Source organism: Vombatus ursinus, unplaced genomic scaffold (genome assembly GCF_900497805.2).
Source record: "Vombatus ursinus unplaced genomic scaffold, bare-nosed wombat genome assembly UNPS02005286.1, whole genome shotgun sequence".
NCBI classification, from domain to species: Eukaryota; Metazoa; Chordata; class Mammalia; order Diprotodontia; family Vombatidae; genus Vombatus; species Vombatus ursinus.
The window spans coordinates 11733039-11755654 of NW_020945064.1; the positions used below are offsets into that span (position 1 = coordinate 11733039).

General features: G+C 40.2%; 1 protein-coding gene across 1 annotated transcript; it reads left to right on the forward strand.

Annotated features, from left to right (window-relative positions):
- The first annotated feature begins 270 nt into the window (after positions 1–270).
- On the forward strand, positions 271–19340 carry EMC8 (ER membrane protein complex subunit 8). Its single transcript, XM_027845844.1, has 5 exons — positions 271–516; positions 10975–11051; positions 13285–13354; positions 14038–14132; positions 15301–19340. Exons 1-5 carry the CDS (start codon positions 286–288, stop codon positions 15458–15460), a joined length of 633 nt encoding a protein of 210 aa, XP_027701645.1. The 5' UTR covers positions 271–285; the 3' UTR covers positions 15461–19340.
- Positions 19341–22616: the final 3276 nt, after the last annotated feature.

Consider the following 22616-nt stretch of genomic DNA (forward strand, 5'->3'; position numbering starts at 1 on the left):
GCCCCCTGAGAGAAGCGAGGCAGCTGTTCGGCCTCCGGGGCGGGCTGCGGGCGCCGGGAGCTTCTGGATACCCAGACGGCGGCCGACGGCCCGCGGTCCGGCGGAGCCCGGCACACAAGAGGGGGCGGCGGGGCGCCTCGGGGGCCGGGCCGGGCCGCGGAACCCGTCCGTCTATGCTGAGGGGCCGCGGGGCCGGAGCCGAGCGACGCCGTGGGGGCCGAGCCGCGCCGGGCCTGGGAGGCTGCCCGGCCGCCGTCGTCGCGGGCCTCGGGCCCGGGCCTCACCATGCCCGGCGTGAAGCTGACCACCCAGGCCTACTGCAAGATGGTGCTGCACGGGGCCAAGTACCCCCACTGCGCCGTCAACGGGCTCTTGGTGGCCGAGAAGCAGAAGCCCCGCAAGGAGCAGCCGTCGCACGGCGGCGCGAACCCGCACCAGACCCTCTTCGTGGACTGCATCCCCCTCTTCCACGGCACCCTGGCGCTGGCCCCCATGCTGGAGGTGGCCCTCACCTTGGTAAGCCGCGGCGGGGGGCCGGGGGGGGCCACCCCGGGCTCGCGGCGGCTGCTCCCCGCAGTGGGAGCCGGAGGAGCGGAGAGCCTCCTGTAACGAGCCTTTAATAGTGGCTTTAATGGTGCTTTTAAAAGAAAACTCATTACGCTCTCCACATAACGGCGGATTGGGGCTGGAGCTGAGCTCGCTTCGGTGAGGAGCCTCGCTCTGCCAGAGCCCCAGCATTTACTAATAACGCTGCAGTTAGCGTGTTACAATGATTAACAATGGTTTGAGGCTTACTGCGTGCCAAAGGTCGGCGCCTGCTGGCCAGTAAGGTAGGGTCTTAGCACCAAGGAGCTGAGTAACGAGGCCAGAGGGCGGCGGATCCAGGACTCGAACCCAGCTGGCTCTTCCCCTCCGGCCACCTCATATGGTAACAAAAACGAGAAACGACTAGGGCAAAGAGAAGCACGGGAGAAGCCAGAAAGTCGTTGGAACTAACTGTTCGCCTAGTTCAAGCTCAGGAAGGCAGAGCAGGCTTTCCAGGTGAAATGACTTGCTTAGGGTACTATGCCTAGTAAGTGATAGAGCCCTCCTGACTCTCGGTGGAGTGTGGTCTTTCTAACATTCCGCCCTACGCTCTAAGATCCAACACGTTTTGAAAATGAGAACTGTTCAGAATAGGAGGTTGTGAGCTCCACCTCAGTTAGTAAGGCTGAATGACCATTCATTCTGGATGTTGCATATGGCAATCAGTGCCAAAACGGAGAGGTTGATGATCAGTGGGTCTTGGAGCTGTCGCACGTAATGCACACCAGGCATTACCATTTTGATCCCAATTGAACGCCACTAGCATTTAGAGTATTTAGTGTATTCTACAATTTTTTTTGGTGTTAAAAATAATCGTGCTTTGAAAAAGTTAGTATTCCCTAAAGTCTCTGAGATCCCTTCCAACTCTGGCATTCTTTGAAATCAAATGGAGATGGAGAAGTTGGAACTGCTTAAAGAATAAATAGAATTTACTATGAACATATTACCTGGTGGGAATTACACTAAAGTTCACTGCTTTTCCCATACTATTATAAAAACTAGAATTTCTTTTTCGGGGGGATGGCAAGGATGGTAATTCTTTTAAAAATAAGATTTGTTAGGAAGCAGGTAGGAAAACCAAATTAATTAGGTAAACTATTGTGTAGGGAGATTGTGGTTTATGTTTTTTGATAATTAGAGCCACTCTTTAGTGGATTTGGTAACTTATTAATCTGAGGGTGCCTTCCTGATTTCAAATGGTATAAATTCATAATCAAAGATGGCTAAAAACAATTTCTTACAATTATGGCATAGAGAAGGAATATTGGTTTCCTACCTTTTCATTGGAACAGACTACACTTGTTCATTGGAAAATCTACATATGACTGTAAATCATCCCAGGAGTTGGGTTATGCTTTAAATATTTCATTGTGTTATTAATTATCAGTGACTTAAAAGTCCATTTTAATAATTATCAAAACTATCGTGTTGCCAAGAGGCTTATTTTTTATAGCTCTCCAAAATCCATCATAGATCTTAAGATTTATTATGTAGTATTAGTGTGAGAGGAGTAATTCTGATCAGGGCTGGATTTGAAGTCTGACCTAAGGCCAAGCTCTATGTCCCTTACCAGCTCTAGGACTTTGTACAAATTGTCCCTTCTCTCATCCTCCGTTATGTTATTTATTAGGTTCATTCTAGTATGTATTGGTTGGAATAGAACTCTTTCAGCTCTTAACTCTGTGGTGTGATTTTCATATTTGCAATATTTAGGAAAAGGTCATGGATACAAATAAGTTAGTAATTTTTGAGAGGCAGGGTGGCTTAGTGTATACAGAGCCGGCCTCTAAACCTGGAAGACCTATTTACTTTGCTTCATTGTGTACATAATGTCACCGAAGTAATATTTGGTAACAATATAACAAAAGCTCTGTTGAGTTTCTGAAGTTTCATTTGTTTAATGTTAAAGCTGGAAACTTGTCACAAGTTACCTCCCTTTTTGCTTATACCCCTCCAAAGAAAATCAGTGTATTTCTTGTAGCCCAATTATGTATCATATCAGAAGAATCCTTTGTGAATCTAGTTAAGAAAAGCTTTGGGACCAAGAACAAACTGGTCTTAATGAAGGTGACTTCATATTTTTGAACAGCTGTTGAAGCAAAGTTAAGACATCAATGCTTTTCTCTTTGAGTGTGTTCTCTAGTATTAAAGAATTACTAATTCTTGAGAATTGGGAATCGTAAGATTTCTGAGTGTAGTCTTGGGCTATCTGCAATAATGGCTAAATCGATGGACTTGAAATTAGAAAGACCTGGATTGAAATCCCACTTTTACTGGCTCTGTGGCCTTGGGCAAGTCACTGAACCTCTCAGGGCCCCAGTCTCCTCATCTGTAAAATGAGAAGGCTGGACTAGTGACCTCTGAGATGCCTTCCAGCTCCGGGTCTATGATCCTACTGCCCTATTTTTCTCCACAAAAAAACGCTAAGAGTAAATCATGTTCATAAAATATTTTTAGACATCTTAAATATTTTACTGAAGTATAGAGATAATACTTTTTTTGGTTGTCTTCATTACCATTTTGAAGAAAGCAAATCAACTTGCCCATAATAGTAGTAGCTGACCTTTCTATGTCATACCTCAAGGTTTGCAAAATGCTGTATACACACACACAGTAACCCTGTGAAATAGGTAATCTGGATGTGCTTATCCTTGTTTTCCAGGTGAGAAAATTGAAGCTGAGAACAGTTAAATTACTTGTCTTTCATCACATGGCTGGTACATACATGAAGTAGGACTAATTCAGGCCCTTCTGACTCCCAAGGCCCTCATTCCAGTTATTATGTTTCTAGGTCATTTACAGACATATAAAGCAAGGTGTACGAGATTTTTAGTGTCCCCGAATGATTTTTTCTGTATTTTATCATCTACTTTCACTTAGCTACAATAGCATTAACCAGAATATATACTATGAAAGTTGTAAGAGCAATTTCTCAAACGTGTGCACACACTGTTTCTACTGTATATATGTGGGTGTTCCCACTTTAGTGTTTAAGTTAAGAATAAAAATAACTTTTTAAGTAAAGCACTTTACTAAGAAGGAAACATTTTGAATTTTAGCTTAAATGCTGAAATTTTAACTTGAAGACAATGAAAAACACAATAGACTAAAACCCTGGAAGTTTATAATTGGACAACAATTTGGCTTTAAACTATAATGCAACAGTGGGAGATATAATTTTAATGAGACATCTAAATCCATGATAACCTGTACAAATGAAGGATTATTCTCATGGCTTCTATTTATAGAGTTTAATATTGTAATTATTTTGCTAAATGGAAGAGATTGATTTAATATTTAGCTAACCAGAGGTCATTATTTGAGACTTATTTTTATAAAGCATTTCATTATATTTTTCTAATGCCTTGCATTTTATGTGCTTTTTACTTTTCAAAGTGCTTTCACATCTGTGATCTCTGTGAGATAGGTAGAGCAGGTATTATACCCCAGTGACAGAAACCCATATAATACTTGCAGACAATTTTCTAAGTATGCAAGCCCATGCCACTAAATCTGTCTGCTTCTGCCATTATAATCTGTTCAAATGCCTCTTGGCCTGATTTCAGTGTAGTCCTTAACCTTCTTTCAATCTGCTCTCAGATTTGGCCCCTTAGTCATCTTCCACCCCCTCTGCCCCTTGCTTCAACCTCTTGCTCCTTTCCTGACTTCATTCACCTCCAGTGTGCCCTGCTGATAAGGTCTACCTGCCTTGAGCCCAACATTTCCTATCGTCTTCCCTTTTCTCCATTTCATTTACTTCAGTGGCCCTTCCTTTCATTCACTTGCAGTATCCCCCACCTGATGGGGACTACTTGCTTTGAGTACTCCATCCATTTCCCCTTCCCCCTTTTCATTTACCTCAGTGGCCTTTTACCACAACCCATGTCACCTGAGGCAAGGCCCTTACGTAGTTTCTCTGGGCTTCATTTTGTTCATCTGTAGAATGAGGGGATTGGAGAGATGGCTGGTGAAGTTCAGCTACCAGTTCCAAAATCTATGACCCTGTAATGGTGCATGTCAAATCAGGTATTGTAGTATAAACCAGTAAGGTGCTATCAAAAGGTAAATAGACATTTAATTGACGGGAAGGGAGGATGTTATTTTGCCAAGTGATAGGGCAGTGGTTTGTCTCTTAATTGTATGCAGAAAGGCAATACCTTTAAAAATATTCTTATGCTTCTCTGGTAACAGGCAGAAGGCTTGAACTGAACATGAGCCAGTGTCCACAGTAAAATAGAAGAGCAATATTTCCTCCTCCTAAAATTGAAAGCTAATTTAAGGAAAACCAAAATTTTAGAAGGTACCTGTTTTCAGGCTTATGAAGTCAATCTAAAATTTCTCATAACTTCCTATTTGCTTTTCTTTTTTGGTAATCTTTCTTTGATCTCTTTTGCTTATGTATGACATCGATGCTGCTCGACTCTCCCTTACAATTTTGCAATAATGTTCAGAAATTTGGCAAAACCCTGCTACAAGTTCATTCCATCATTGCCCAAGGCCAGTTCAGACTAGCCTTCTGCTCCAGGCAGCTCTGCCTCCTCTCTTCACCTCAGGCTGACATTTCACTCCCTGTTATTGTCTTTCTTCAATCTCTGTAAAAGCTCCTGTAGCCCACATCTTAGTCACTTAAGAAAATGTCTCCCATTTATAACTTTGTTCCAGTGGAACTAACTGCCCTTGTAACATTGTTTCACTTAATGTCCTGTTTTCATGGAACAAGTGAACAATGTTAGGCAGGTTGTGTCTGTATTAGCATTGTGTTCACTGGGTAAGAAGGAGTTATAGCAACCAGGTAAATAATGTGGCTCACCCCCCTTGGGTAGGTGCCTTGAGAGAGTGAACACTAAGCAATTCAGGGATCACACAACTTCTCCATTCTTTTGTCTTGTAATGCAACTGGTTGGCCTTACTCTTAAGGGAGTAGAAGAGCTATTCTGGCTGTGCTCCCACCGCTCCTCATTCCCTTGTGACTTTTCAGAATTATGCAATGCATAAGTGCACATCTGCTATATACTAGCTTTTATTCTTTGTCCCCAGCTAATCGTATCTACTTACCATTCCTATACAAAATGCAAGTACTTTACCTTCTTCAAAACTGACTTCAGGGGCAGCTCGGTGGCGCAGTGGATAGAGCACTGGCCCTGAAGTCAGGAGGACCTGAGTTCAAATCCAGCCTCAGACCAAACACTTGACACTAGCTGTGTGACCCTGAGCAAGTCACTTAACCCTAATTCCCTTAAAAAAAAAAAACTGACTTCGCCAAAAAGCTTTTCCAGGGTAATTCCATGCCCCTCTAATCACGGTTGTAACCTGCTCTTACCTTCCAGTCCTATCTTCCATACTTTCCCCTAGCTAACATAATCTGTACAACTGGTTGATTGTATGTATATTTATGCTGCTGTGAGTTTATAGTCAGTTGATTATTCATATGTATGTAAATTACAACAGATTTTTATACTCATATGGGATTTCCCCAACCAGCATTTTTTGACTGCCTTTTCCTACGATCAACTGTCATGTGTTTAGCAAATAGAAACTCATTTTGATGTAAAGATCAAACCCTTATATAACAGAGGGATTTCCAAGCAATGGTCCATAAGTTGGAGCAGTGGTGAATAGAATGAAATTCTCTTGTAGTAGGATCTAATGGAACGCTTAGAGTTTGTGGTAGTAGATTTTGAACTTAAGCAAAGTTCATAAGTACCATTACAAAGAAATATCCTGAAAACAGTTTCTATGTCCTGATATATGGACTGTGTTCGTGGTCTTTTATTGTATAGAATTATTTTTGTTGCAAATTCAACAAATACTTTGTTGAATACATAGCCATGTAATAGACGTTCTATAAGTTGAATGTATTAAGCTAATACTTCAAGAATCAGGGTTTCTTCAGTAGTTCCTACCTCTGCTAACATCAATCTTAACCCATCTATACCTTAATAAGTAGTTTTAAGAGAGTTGCTATGGGGAAAAAAATTTTTTTGTTATCATCCTGTGGCCAATCTAATGAACCTCTCTAGGCTCAGCTAGGCTGGTTCTTTGGGGCCAGACAATAATAGCTGTGCCTAGGTCTATAGTCATATTCTTTCCAACTTGATAGGACCTTTCAGAATCTGCATTCTGCTGTTGTAGCTTTTGTTATCCCACTTCTATGCTACCATGAAGCATCAAACTAGAACTTTGGGACAGGTAAGGCATTTGGGAAAAATTAATATGAAATATTTGTCTACTGATTAATCAGTAAACATTTATTTAATTGCTCAGTATGTGCCAAACACTGTGATAAGTGTTAGAGATACAAAGAAAGGCAAAAATAGTCTCAGCCCTCAGGCATACATTCGAATGGGGAAGACTCTGTGAGTGTGTGTGTCTGTGTCTGTCTGTGTCTGTGTCTGTGTGTGTATCTGTATGTATCTGTGTGTGTGTGTCTGTGTTTATCAAGCAATCGATCAACAAATATTTATTATTCTCCTGCTGTGAGCCCAGTCACTGGGGATATAAGTACAGAGAATAAAGCAATCCCTACTTGAATTGAGCTTATCTTATAAAGAAGACAGCAAGTTCATATAAAAAATTTATATAGCCAAAAAGGGGTTTCTGTCATACATTTAAAAAGTACAGCATAAATATAAATACATTTAACAAATACACATATCTCACAAAGTAGTTAAATGCAGTGTGTTTTGAGAGGGAGGATGATAGTATCTCTTATGATTTAAAACTGAGATAAGGAATATATCTTCTCAGACTGAGCTCTGAACACCAATCAGAAAGAATATTGGAAGAAAAACAAAATATTATCTTATATAATAACCTTTCCAAACTTGGAATACTATTCAAAGTTTTGGTTTCTGAATCTCAAAAATTGAGAGGAAAACAGCTAATATAAGAGAGATGGAGAAGATAGGTAAACAATTTTTAAATAACCCTTTAATTTTAGATTAGTAAAATTGTAGCCAAAATGTCCATTATCATGAATGAAATAAACATGAGAAATAAGGTAGACCAAATCTCCTTATATTCAGTTCGACAACTATGTCACCAACTATGTATGGAACATTTTGCTGGGCATTGGAAATACAAAAACAAAAATAAAACAATCCTTGCCATCTTAAAATTTATATTCAGCTAGAGTTGTCCAACATGTATACACATAAGTAAATACAAGGTAGTTTGAATATGTAGAGAGCGTTAACAACTGGGGGGAAAGAAAAGGCCTCACAGAGAAAATGGCGCCTGAGCTGAGCCTTTAAGGAAGATAAAAAATTCCGAGAAGTGGTTTTAAGAAGAGGGTACATTTGGGGCATGAGAGGCAGAATGCACAACTGCATAGAGGAGGAAGATGAAATGTCAACTTGAGGGACCAGCTAGCAGGCAGTTTGACTGGAACATAGAAGCCACTGAAGGATCTTAGCCAAAAAAAAAAAATGCTTCAAGATTACTTTAGGAGCTATTGTGTTTGTCTTTCTTTGTATCCCCAGAGTTTAGCACAGTTCTTTGAATGTAGTAAGTGCTTAATAAAGATTTGTTGATTAAGTGAATGGATATGAAAGAGCTAGAAATTCCCGTAGGGCTATTATAATAGTTCCAGGTGAAAGACAGTAAAGGGATGGGAGAGAGGAGGAAGGAAGGAGAGAAGTTGGAGTTCAAAAAATTTTAGATGAATGTTAAATTGTTTTAATGTAATTGGGAAATATTTAATGAAATAAAATTTAAATGTATTTGAAAAAATGTTAAATAAAAATTTTAAAAAGAAAGACAATAAGGACCTCAATTAGTGTGGTGGCTGTATGAGTAGAGAGAAGGGAATGGTCACAAAATAGGTTGTGGAGATAAATTTGACAAGATTTAGCAACCAGTTGGTTGGGAGGAGTAAAGGAGCAGGAAGAATCAGGGATGGCCCCATGGCTAGCAACCTCAGTAACTACAAGGAGAATGGTTCCCTAAACAGAAATAGGGAAGTTTGGGAAGAGAGGGGAGGGGGTTCATAGAATCACTGATTTAGAGCTAATGGGGATCTTAGAGGTCACCTCGTTCAACTCCCACGCTTTACAGGTGAGGAAACTGAGGTCTGTAGAGGCTAAGTGAGTTTTGCAAGGTCACATGGAGAGTAACTGAGCTTAGGTTTGACTCTAAATGACCAATTCTAGGTGTGATTATTGAGGCTGGGAAGATACACACTTAGGAAAAGTAGAAGGAAGTACTATATTATGGTGGGTAGTAAGCATGTGTCCACAGAGAGTTGAAACAAATCAGTAGAGTAGAGCAAAACCACCTAAGCATGCAGTTAGTGGAACTTTGTTCCATTTCATTCTTTTCCAGGGTCTTGCCTGGTCCATTGCCTCCCCATGATGTGGAGATGACCCTGACTCATCAAAGACGTTGTACAAGCTGTAGCAAGGCCTACTAAACTAGAAAAGTTTCAGGTACAGACCCGTGATAGGCCCTACAGGTCAGATCCAAAGATCCATCCTAGCCAACTTCAGAGCCTCTTTACAAACACAATCAAGTGATGTTTTTTGTGTAATTGTTATTTATTTATTGAAACCATCTATTAAAGTATGGAGGGGTTGTGATCTGTATTGGAAAGAATAGGTCAGTGAAGATCAGTGAAAGATCATTGAAATCACAGATATTTTGAAGTAAGAAATTATTTTTATGGAGTTCATTAGACTGAGAAATGGTATATAATAAAAAGAGATAGCTTTGGAAATTACTTCAAGGAGCTATAATTTTATGAGAATATGGACTACCTCCAAAGCATATTATAGCCACTGTGAATGTTAAACTTTGCTAGATGCTGTGGCCAAAAACAAAACAAAAAGGTTCATCTACTTTTCACCATTTTGAGCCTCTCTGAACTTGGGCAGTCTAATGGTTAGACAACAGACTTACATATTTGAAGCCTTTCCAACTTGGCAGGATGGATTTGTTAGAGCTGATGTTCTGCTGGCATGGTCTTCAATAAGCCAGTTGCCACAAAAAGATGTTGAAGTAAAATTTAGTGGAGTAACTTTAGAAATGGTCCAAATAAATTATTAATTAATACAAATTCATCTAAACTTACTAATGTGAAAAATATAATGAGTATCAAGGAAAACTAGAGTCATTATGTCCTTAAATCCTCATGTCAAGAAGAATGACTCTGGTTTTAACCCAGTATGGCCATTCTTATACTCATGAGGCTGTGCAGCTTTGGTTTTCTTCCTTGTGTGAGGTAGTTAATTTTGTTCTGAGGTCATAAACGAATTATATTGTATTGCATGCAATAAAGGAAACTGTTGAGAGACTTGTGCAAATCCATCACCGTTCACTGAAAAACAGCTCAAAAGACATGTCTTACTAAATGGGAGCTTTAGTCCCATTTTATAGATGAGGCATTTCTTCATATATGAATAATAGCAATATTAACAAAGTCCTGAACTGAGTGCTATCAAAGTGGGGGGAGGGGGGGTTTGAGGAAAAACTCCTGAGATGAGCTGTAGCTGAGCTTCTTAGAGAATTCTGCAGTCAAACAGCAATACTCTTCCACTTCCATCTTCCCTCTCCATTTCAACCATTCTAATTAAGCCCCTCTAGGGTGGTTCTAGTGATGGAACCCAAATCAAGATTCAGGAATCTGAAGGAACTGGGTAAAGGTGATGTTTAAATAACAAAGGCAAAGGTATCCGTTCTGTCTCATCTATAACTCTTGCAGATTCAGAATTTGATTTCTAGCACTATATTAATTAAAATTCTACTACAGCAATATAATTTTGATGTCTACTGTGGAATATGTTGTAATGGAATTATACCAATCAAAACTAAATCTACTTTGGTGAGAGAAAATAATTATGTATTACATTACAACTCCAAATATAAATTAATTTCTTTATCATGGATTCTGCTGTTCTTTTCTGTTAGAGCAGACAAAATAGGATTGGCTTTATGAGTCTATATGGCTATTCCCACCTTACCACATTCCTAAATGTCCTCTTAACTTCTTTAGCGTCAGGACTTTGTCTCTTATTTCCTTTCTACCTCCCCATAACTGTACTACACAGAAGTTCAATAAACTTTGATATGGCACCTAATGCTGGATGAGGTTTTAATTCATTCTGTTCTCTAGCCCTACCTCTTTTGTCTATCAGGAGGTCCTCTGCTGGGGGAGAGATGAAGCACTATTATACTCTACCCTTGACCACCCACATAGTGGAAAGCAAGCTAAGTCCTTTCTGGTGGACGGAAATTAATTCTACCTTTATTTACTTCTGTTGAACAGAACAACAAGACTTAAGCCAAGGCTGGGAAGAGAGGGAGTAGCCAAAGATTATTTGTGATTTTGAGGTATGTTTCCAGAAAAATCATTGATATTTTTCTGATTTTTTTTCTTTCTTGTTCCTCTTTCAGATTGATTCATGGTGCAAAGATAATAGCTATGTGATTGCTGGTTATTATCAAGCTAATGAACGTGTAAAGGATGCCAGGTATGTCCATGCAAAATCTCTGTTGCCCACTTTGTAATCTGCCAGAACACATCATTAAACATATCATCTCTGGCAGAAGGACTCGTTCTTGATAATTTTTTTTTTTTTTGGTAGTACTAGGATGTGGAATCTGTGTATCAAAGATTTCTCCTTTAATCTAACCATTTTTCCAAGACTAATACAATTGAATTCTCAGTTATTTACTTTAATGTTGGTCACATGGACAATTCAAAAAGAAATTCTAAAATAATTTATGTTTGACTTTGGAATCCGTATTTGTGTCAGATTTTAGCATGAGCATACCTCATGATTAGGAAATTCATGTCAGTGAACATACTACCTCAAACTTGTCCTGGAGGCGCAGGAAATCTCTCCTACTTCACTTCTTCTCTATTTCCTATTCCAAGCAAGGTACACGTTGGGTTTGAACCCTGTTGGAAATTTGTGGATTTTTTTATCTTGCTGCTTTCTTTGTAAGGTCAACTCCTAGTTATTTTCTCTTAGCTTGGCATGAAAGGCAAAGTCAAGAACTTTACCCTACACTGTTGCTAATGAAGTTTGACCATCTGACAATATGGATAAAGTTACCTCTCAGGCTCTCAGATTGAATAGAACTGACTTTCTTCTAAACTAATATGTGCTTAATTCACATTTTCCCTGGGAAGATAAGAGATAATGACATGCTGTGGTTTCAAAGGTCTAGAATTGAAACACCCTACACAAGTGATTAAGATGGGCTTATTAATTAGCTTTTTTGTGATTAGATCCCACCAACAATTTGTCCATGAGCTTTTTCATTTATAAAAAACCAACTGACCATATGGAAAAGCACTTAAAATTTTATATATTTTTATTCTAAATGGTTTCCTTGAAATAGGTGATGTAAGGAGGCAAAATAATCCAAGAAATTATATTTTAAGACATTTTTCTCCTATTAAAAAGCATTTGTTACTCTCGACCATCCCAACCACTTAAAAACTGTTTAACTACTTTGTTTCCACGGAAACCATGTCTGGGCTTTCAGCTGATATCTGTGACTGTTTCTTCACAGACTTCTTAGACACTTATTCTTTCTCATTTCTAGTCAAAAGTCTTTTACCCACTTTTTTTAACCCACTCTCAACCTTTATTCTCTTCTATATAGTTCATCCCATTCACTATTTAATAACTACTACTAATATTAATAATAATAATAATAATCACTAGTATTCATATAGCACTTTAAGATTTGCAAAGCACTTTACAAATATTAACTCATTTTACTCTCAAAATAACCCTAGGAGGTAGGGACCTTTAGTCCCATTTTATAGATGAGGAAACTGAGACAGATAGATGTTAAGTGATTTGCCCAAGGTCACCCAGCTCATGAGTAACTCAGGCTGAATTTGAAACTAGGTCGTCTTGAGTTTGGAGGCAGCTAGGTGGCTCGGTGGATAGAGGATTGGGCCTAGAGTCAGGAAAGACCTAAGATCAAATTCAGCCTCAAACACCTAGTAGGCTTTGTGACCCTGGACAAGTCACTTTACTTCTGTTTGCCTTACTCCACTGGAGAAGGAAATGGCAAGCCACTCCAGTATCCTTGCCAAGAAAACCCCTCGGACAGTACTGGCGTGCTGTGGTGCACGGGGTCACAAAGAGTCAGGCATGACTGAACAACAACAATTTTCTGAATTTAGCTCGAGGACTCTATCTGCTGCCCCAGTGAGCTGCTTTGATGACTTTAAAATATATGTCAAATGTGATCTCTCGCCCTTCCAGGTCCATAGGTCCATTTCTCTAGGAGTGCACTACACTATAAAGTGCTTAGTAGATGTTTGTTGAATGAATGAGCTTACATATTATCACCCCAGGGAGGTGTCTCAGCAGCATCTAAAATCTAACATGAAAATTGGAGACACACCATTTTTTAAAAAATTCCTTTCACACTTCCCTACAGTTTGAATTCCCTCAACCTTGAAACCTTGGAATTGTTTGAGACTGCTGTCTGCCCGTTTCTTTCCTTGGTCCTGCTGGCTCTACTTTAGCATTGTCTCTCAAGTTCGACTTTTCCTTTCCATTTCCATGCATGCAGTCAACACTAAGTTTCCATTTCCAAAAAATGGCAGAAGGTGAATACAATATTTACAATTTGGCCCGGGTCAAAAACATTTTGCTCTATGGTTTTATTGGCATATGTCACTTCTTAACAGCCATAACACAAATTAACTAGAAATGCTTTGTTTTTCTTCTACAGTCCGAACCAGGTTGCTGAGAAGGTGGCTTCCAGAATTGCAGAGGGCTTCAATGACACTGCACTCATCATGGTATCATACATGTTACTGTCTTTCTTCCACCAGACTTATGGAGTTCATATTAAACGGTGCCTTTGGCTAACATCTTGCACTGTCATATGACACAAGGTCCCATTTATACTGAAGGCAGTTTGAATCTTTTTTTTTTTCTTTCACTTATACCTCTGATTCTTTGGCTGTACCTCTACTCCGCCCTTTAAGTTGTATTACCAAAAGAAACATAAGATATATGTAGACAGAAAAATCTTTGAAATGAGAGCAGGCAGTACAGTGTGTTGTCCAGGAGAAGTGAGAGAAGGAATGCCTTGGAGAACCTGGAGGCAAAGCTAGATTCCATCAAGAGCCCTGTTCTGCAGTTCTGATTCCGAAGGAGAATTGTTGGTTTATTTGACAGTTGCGTAGAATAATTGTAACGAAAGACCTCCTGTGAAAAAATGTCTTCTCTTACGTAAATATTCTCTGTGTAATATGCTGTTTATCTTGGGAAAGATTACATTGTGTGCCCATGAATCAGATACTCAGCATCAGCACCTTTTAGGGGGAACATTTTTGCCTTTGGACCTTGTTTATTCTGCTGCCATAAGAGTTAATAAGCGATACCAGAAGTCTTAATGAATGGTGACAGCTGCTTTTTAGAATTACACAGTTTGTTTTGAATGTGTGCTCACACTAGTGTTTTTGTTCTTGTGCCTTAGGTAGACAACACGAAGTTTACAATGGAGTGCATAGAACCTACGGTTCATGTGTATGAGCATCATGAAAACAAATGGCGGTGCAGAGGTCCCCACTAGTGAGTTCTTCGTGTTACCTCATTAATGAATTATTTTTAAACTGTTCACTATGATTCAGGATGTTTGCCACTCAGCCCATAGAAGTTTCAAGGTGTCCTAATTCCCAGAACAATAAAAATGTCAACTCAGGGCGTAACTCTCTTAGGATATTTTATTTAATATCCTCTTTTGCCAAAATAAAAAATAAAAAAAAGCGTAGTGGAAAGAGCCGAAGGTAGCGTCCACAGACCTAAGGTCGAGTCCCAGTTATGACACTGACACAGACCAGCCGCATGACTTGGGCACTCGCTTCATGTCTCAAATCCTCCCAGTCTGTAAAATGCAGGTGATCATCACGCTACCTGCCTCCCAGAGTCGTTTCCTAGAAAGCGCTTTGTAAATCTGGAAGCATTATATAAACGTGAGTAGTTATTACTACACGGGTGTGTCTTCAATACTCCCATACCCCCAAACTTACCCCAAAGATCCCTTCCCCGCATCATCATCCTGTTTCCATTTATAGTCTTCTAACATGAATCATACAAAAATAGTGTTTATATCTTTAACCTTCTCATTTCAACACTTCTGATTGGTCCATTTTGCTCACTACCATCAATTGGATTTTTTCTGTCTTGTATTTTGTTGAGCAGTTTCTTTTTCAGTGATCATCTAAATTAGAGGTATCAAATATGCAGCCCAGAACTCTCCCAAGTGTAGCCCAAATCAGATTAAAATGTAATTGGGAAATATGTAACAAAATAAAATACAGTAAAACACAGCTAATGTTAATATGTGTTTTTCTAAGTCACTTTGCAACCTCAGGGCTGCCTCTATATCATCTAGTGGCCCCTGTTTCTATTAGACTTTGACACCACCATTCTTAAATCAACATTTTCAGGTTCTGACTTAAAATTTGTTAGCTCATTCTTCGGATCCTATGTGTACTATCTCAGTTCCCTGTTCTTTAGCTTTTCAGAGCAAGGATTTAACTTTCTGCAGCCATGTTACTATGAAACATCTTCACATATGTGCATTTGACCTTTAGGTTCTCCATATTAGTCATTGCCATCTGCTTTTCATATCGTTTTGCTTGTGGCTGTTTTTCTCCATCTCCTTTAATTGAAAGACGCAATGAAGTTTATTTTCATTTTGAAAAGCCTATTAATTCCGAATTGTTTGACGTTGTAGTGATTATTGTGAAGACTGGCCAGAAGCCCAGAGGATCTCAGCATCTCTCTTGGACAGCAGGTCCTATGAAACCCTTGTGGATTTTGATAACCACCTGGACGACATCCGAAATGATTGGACAAATCCAGAGATCAATAAAGCTGTTCTACACCTATGTTAGGGAGGGATTCCACTGACTGATTTATGGGCATTTCCACTACACTGAAGAGGAAAAAAGAAATATTTTTAAATGTAAATAGAATAATATCTCATACCTTGTGTGGAGAGGCAACAGTTTTAAGAAATGGCATGTGGCTCAAACGAGGCAGTGTCTATGTGGCCATCTTTTTAAAGCAAAGATCTCTAGAGGAGACGCAAGCTATGGAGTCTAGCTGTCCCTGTGGATTCTTTCCCAGTTGTCTGTTGCTCTGACCTTCAAAATCAAAACTATTTCTGCTTGTCCAAGATTGTTCCTATTAAACGATTTTAACTAACCTTTTATAATCTTGAGAGAATACTTTTTAAGACTTATGAACTATCTTTCCGAAAACAACAAATCTTTATCCTTTAATGAGTGTTTGGGGAGTTTTATTTCTGAGTCCATGCTGTAAATACAGTCTTAGGACCAGGTCTAAAAATCTACAGCAAACACCTTGGTACCAAACCAACTACCCCAGACAACTACTTGTGCAAATAGGCATCTCTGTTAGAGCAGCTGAATTCGTTTGGGGTTATTAGACTGTACTACTTAAAGCAATATTGTGCTCAAAAAGCCAAAGTGGGAAGAAAACTGCTGCTGTCTCAGCAGTATTTATGGTTGAGGGCAGAACCAAGCGCTCTGTCGCAAGAGCTCTTCTTAGAGCCCACACAGCATCGTAGTCGTGACCAACCAGAAGGCTCTAAAACCCAGAAATAGAGGGAGGGGAGACAGGATTGCGCTAGGATTCGATGCAGATGCAGTCTCTGCTTTTTGGAAAACAGGAATCATTCCTAGTTCTTGACTCACTTGCATGATCATCCAAATAGTTCTAAAAGATATCTTCAAAATAATTGCCATTGCTTTTGTATTTAGAGCAAAAACTCTTTCGTTCATAAAGCTGAACAAGAGAATGAATGTATCTTTTTTATCAGTACATTTGGTGGTTTCTAACAAAATCTTAACAAAAGGGATGGGAAACTTTATAGCACCATTGCGTTTGTTGTTCCTTTTTCTATTAATTATTTTGTACAGTGTTCAGTGTACTGTACCTTTCCTGCTGTCTCTTTCCTCTTGCTACATTGAGAAAACTTGTAACAATTGGCTGAACCTAGCAGTCTTGAAAAGGGTTCACTTTCTAGCATTCGGTATTTTACTCTAACCAGTAAAAGTCATTTATTTGGACCATCATATTCAAGAAGTATGCTTTAGTCCTTGACCTCATGGGCTTATAGATTTAGACTGAGAGAGAACCTTAGGAATTTGCTAGTGTGTAGCCTCATTTTTGCAAATGAGGAAACTGAGGCCTAGGAAGGTTAACCTACTTGCCAAAGGTCACATGGGTAGTAAGTGGCAAACCCAGCTCCTTGGAGCCCATATCCAATGGTCTTTCTGTGCACCATGCTTTTGCAGACGATAATTCCCCCTTTCTGTTCCCTTTCCTCAGCTTTCTTCTCACAGCTTTTTCATTCCACAAATATTGTCTTTCTATACAGTGCATTGTGGTTACAAAGCCCTCTGCATGCATTATCTTCTTTGAGACTCACAACCACCTGTGAGGTCGGCTGAGCAGTTGGCATGACCCTCAGTTTGTAAATGAAGAAACAGGCTCTCAAAGAGGTTGAGTGATTTATTTACCCAAGCTCACACAGTTATTAAGTATAGCAGTGTTGGGACTCAAACCTGATCTCTTGACTCCTTGTCCAGTGTTCTTTCCATTACACCATGCTACCTCTCTAAAGCCATGAAATAAACACATTTCATGTGGGGAACAAATATAAAATGTCTGGACACAAAGGAAAGATATCAGCGAACTTAATCTTTGTGCTCCCATGCACTCGGATGCCAAGAATACCACAAGTGGGAAATATTAGATGACTCTGTTCCTAGTAGAATTGTTTTTTTTTCAAAAAGAAAAGAAAAATCACCATGTAAAATTTGTTTTCTGGGGGACTAGAATAGCAGTGTGTGCTACAGGTCAAGGCTAAAACGAATTGACAGACCTGTCTGTTTTGACCATTTTTGTTTTTACATGAGATTTGCTTTGAAGGCATGTACATAAAAGCTAATGTGATAAATATTATAATCTTTTTTTTTTCCATGAGGGTCGATATGTTAAAAGATAAATAGAAAAGAGATAAATTACAACTACACAAAAAAGCAAAAACAATAAAAGGTTTGACTTTTATGTTTATGATTGCCCTACAAAGTCAAAAAAATTAAACACTAAAGAGTTGGAAAGTTTATAGTAATACCACTACTGCTCCTGAATGGTATGGGAAAAAGAGAGACAATTTTCTTGGAACATGAAAAATTGCCTTGTAGCAATTAGGAGTGTCCAAGAATGCATTAACCATCTGCAAGGTAGTATCACCATAGGTGTTCAATCAGAGAGCAATTGATGATGTTAAAGATAGTGTAGAGAGGAACCTGGAAGGGAGGAATGGCAGTAGTTGAGATAGGTGTGGTCTAAGGGAAAGAGCTCCAGGTTGGGACTCCAAAGCCCCAGGACTGCTCTTAACTAACCTTGTGATCCAGGGCAAGACTCTTCTGATGTCCTGGCCTTGGTTTTGCACATCTGTCATGGCAAGTCTTGGACTAGATGGCATGAGGTCTCTTCCATCTCTACCACTCAGATTTTGTGAGGCCTCTGAGAATCCCTTCCAACCCCGATCCTGTGATTTTCCTAAAAAATAATATTAGTTCTATTCAGAATAGAGCTGTACACATCTACAGTTGGGAAATCTGCTGGTTTTATTCTCTGCAAAATTATTTCTACTTATTCTGTCTGTCTTTAAGCCTGCCTCAGCTTTTTCCTTTTGCATAATTAACTTTGATTTGACTTACAGCTTACTTTTCAAATAGATTAATAGTATTGTGAAAAACTGTCTCCAAATGCAATTTCTGAATTTATTACCTAGGCTTTTTTGCATTGCTCTTTAAAAAGCAACTTAATTGGCTTTTGAAAATAACAATCCCTCTTATTTGGGCTCCTGAAGTCATAATCTCCTATGGCATCAGAACTGTTACTATGGTGGCTCTTTGTGACATGGGGTAAAGAAAATGAGAAAAATGGCAAGATCACGTGGATTCATGGGTGGATAAACAGATCCTCAGATGTTATTCATGATTATAGGAAAGGGAGTTGACTTTAAAACTAGATTTCCAGTTTACTAATAGACATTTCTTGAGGCTCTCTATTAGATCTTACTCCCTTTTAAGCACTGCAAAACATTTCAGTAAAAACAAAACTGGCAGAAAATGCTGCATGTGTTATTCTTGCCAAATCCTCAGTGTGTGTATATGTTTGTGATTTGTTACCTTAACCTAACCTCATTTCCGTACCCTTTCAGAAGCCAAAGGATGCCTTTTTTAATCCTCAAGATTTTGACTTGTTCCTCCTTCAAACCTTGATTATTACTTTGAAGTATATGTGAAATGTAATCAAACATTATTTCTTGGAAATAGAGGTTGAGTGTTATGAGATTGTTCTTCTGTAGAACTATGGTAAAAAGAAAATTCCGGGAGGGGTGCCTTTTCATTACTCACACAGTGAAATCCTGCTCTAGGTAACATCAGACTTACCAGTGAAATGAAATGTGGAACTGCCAAGTCACATTGCCATATGCTTGTCGGCATTTGGCATTGTCTTTAGCTACATTCCTTCGGAAGTCAAAGGGAACTGTTCTAAGCTGAGCCATGAATGGTCATTGGGAAATGCTTGCAGTGCTTTGCAAGAAACCTTGGACTTGGACTTTTGTTAACATCTTGTAAAGCAAAAATGTGCTCCTCTGTACAGTAAAGTACACTACTATTTAACAACACGACACTGTGTAACAATAAATAACTTTGTTCCCTTGATGAATCTGAATGTAATTACATTTTTAAAGCATTAGCTCCATAGGGGAGGTGCTGTGGGGGAAGCCAAGATGTAGTGCCTGCTCTCAAGAATCTTACAATTAACTTGGGGAGCTAGTAGGGGAAACTGGATTTAAAATCAAAGGACCAAGATTCAAATCTCAGCTCTGCTGTTTATTGCCTGTGTGACCTTGGGCAGCTCACTTCCCTTTTCTGTGCCTCATTTGGACCATTCACCTCCAAGGTCCCTTCTGATTCTAAATTTATGATTTCATCCCTGAGATGTGGAGAAGGTGGGTCCTAGGCTGGCCTTAAGAGATAGCTGGAGAGACGGAAGGGAACTGTGGGAAGCCAGAACATGGGGGCAGAAGTAGGCACTGTGTGTTTAGGAGTTAGTGAGTAGACAGACCTACCCAACTGAATCAAGAGCCTCGGTAGAGAGGAACAGAAGAAAAGGTTGCAGGGGTCATTTGGGTCCTGATCAAATCCTTTGTCCTTGCTCCAGTTTCATTCACCTTTCCCCCTCATTACCTGGTCTCCCTAGCCATTACTGACCAACTTGACCACCTTCACCTTTGTAGGAGCTGTGATCTGCTGGTTACCACTGGCACCTTAGCCATGGGGTCAGCTGTGACTGGTTGGGGGTGGAGTGAAGTCTGCAGCAGCAGCTCTCATTTATACAGGTTGTTAGGATCAGATGAGAGCATATTTGTAAAGCACTTAGCTCAGTGCCTGTTGCTAGAGCGACACTCTAAATTTACAGATGAGGAAACTGACGCCCTGTGAGAGGAAGTGATTTGCCCAAGGGGACAGTACAAAAACCAAGCGAGACTAGGGGTAAGATGGAGGTCCCTCCTCAATCCAGTCGTGTCCTGGAGCTTGTGCACTGTGTGTGTGCAGTTTGGGTTGGGTCACAGGCTTTTTGTCCTCTGAATATAAAATGCGAGTGAAAGTTCTGGCCCAACTCGGGGACAAGGTAGAGAAAGAAACATTCAAGGACATTTTCAGGTGTGTTGTTACAACATTTTATTTGTGTTGAACTCTTTGTGACCCCAGTTGAGGTTCTCTTGGCAAAGATACTGGAGTGGTTTGCTATTTCCTTCTCCAGCTCATTTGACAGATGAGGAAACTGAGGCAAACAGGTGAAGTGACTTGCCCAGGGTCACACAGCTGGTAAGTGTCTGACACTAGATTTGAACTGCCCAGCACTCTATCCATAGCACCACCTAGCTGCCCCATATTTTCAAGTATGTGACATTAAATGAGGTAAACTAGCCAGAATGTGAACTGAGGACCTCTGGCTAGATCCAGAGTTCTTTCCACTGTGCCACAAACAAAATTAAGACCTGCACATTTTCAATCCCTAAATCCCTGTCACCAAATCTTACGCTAGTAAAAATGCTGAAGGGTGAAATAAGTGGAGCTAAATCGAACTTGTATGGATCAGCTTCCAAGACCTAGCACTGACTGTCTGTGTGACCTCAGACCAAGTCAGTCAGTCAAAAAATATTTATTAAACACCATGTGCCTGCCATTCGCTGTGCTAAGCACTGGGCATGCAAAGAAAAGCAAAAATACTCTGCCTGCATTCAAGGGGTTCACATTCTAATAGGACTACACAAGTGAAAACTGGTCACATGAGATATATATACACTGCAAATGAAGGTAGTCTCTGAGGGGGTTTCATGGTGAAGGGAGAGCATTCCAAGCATGGGAGAGAGCCAGTGAAAAGAAACAGAGCCTTGAGTTGTCATGTCATGTTGGAAGAACAGCAAGGACGCTAATTGGTATCACTGGGTTAGAGAGTGCTTGGAGAGGAGTGAAGTGTAAGAAGACGGGAAAATAGGAAGGGACCAGGTCCTAACGGCTTTGAGTGACAAAGGATTTTGTTATAGTTGTCCTCTAAGTAACAAGGTGCCATAGATTAATGAGTTGGGGGGGGGGGGTGGCAACACAGACCTGCACTTTAAGAAAATCCCTTGTCAAGGGAATGGTGAACCAGAGTGAGGAGAGATGAGACAGACCCCGACCAGCAGGTTATTGCAGTAGTCCAGATAGGTGATGAGGGCTGGGTGAGTGCACAGATGGGAACACCCATGAGAGATGTTGTGAAGGTAGCAACAATAAGATTTGGCAACAGCTTGAATAGGTGGAGTGCAGGCCAGGAATCAAAGATGGCACCAAGGTTGTGAATCTGTGTGAATGAGAAGACAGCAGTAGTGCCCTCTACATTAATGAGGAAAGTTGGGAAGAGAGGAGGGTTTGGAGGGACAGATGATGAGTTCTGGTTTTGGACATGTAGAAAGGAGTTCAAAAGGTACTTGGTGATGCAAGACTAAAGGTTAGGGCTGGATAAACAAATACAGATCATCAGTTTAGGGATGAGAATCGAATCCCAGGGAGCTGATGAGATCGCCAAGGAGATGACGAAGTAGGAGATTCAAAGGCCCAGGACCGAAGCCAAGGCGACACCTACAGTTAATGGGTGTGACCTGACTGAAGAACCTGCAAAGGAGACTGAAAAGGATGACTCCGACAGGTAGGAGGAGAACCTGGAAAGGGCTGAGTCACAGAAATCTAGAGAGGAGAAGGTTATCACCAATGTCAGAAGCTCACTGGGAGCTCAAGAAACAGGCAACTTCCATTGAACGTTGAGGTCAGAAGAAGACTGCAGAGAGTTTCAAAGAGAGTGAGAGGAGAGAAGTAGGGATACTGAACATAAATGGCTTTCTCAAGGAGTTTAGCTGGGAAGGAAGGAAGGAAGGAAGGAAGGAAGGGAGAGAGTAAAATAGCAAGGAAGGGAAGGAAGGAAGGAAGGAGGGAGAAAGAAAAAAAGAGGAAAAAGGGAGGGAGGAAGGAGGAAGAAAGGAAGGAAAGTGTATTAAGCACTTACTATGTGCTAAGCACTTTACAACTATTATCTCATCTGATCCTTAAAACCCTGGGAAGTAGGTGCTATTATTATCCCCATTTTTCAATTGAGGAAACTAAGGCAGATAAGATGACGGTAATGGAGATGGTGGGATCAAATGAGAGTTTTTAAGATGAGGGAGACATGGGCATGTTTGCAGGTAGCCGGGAAAGAACATAGAGAAATTCAAGATGAAAGGGTAGGATGAAGTGGATCCAATGTGCATGGGGGGGAGGGTGTTCCTTGACAAAAATGGTCGCCTCTTTATGTGAGACACAGTAAAGGGGGGTGTCTGATGGGAGATGAAAAGAGGAGAAGAGGAACCTCTCTGCAAATGGCCTCTTTTTTTTTCTGAGTGTGAGGCAAAGTCTT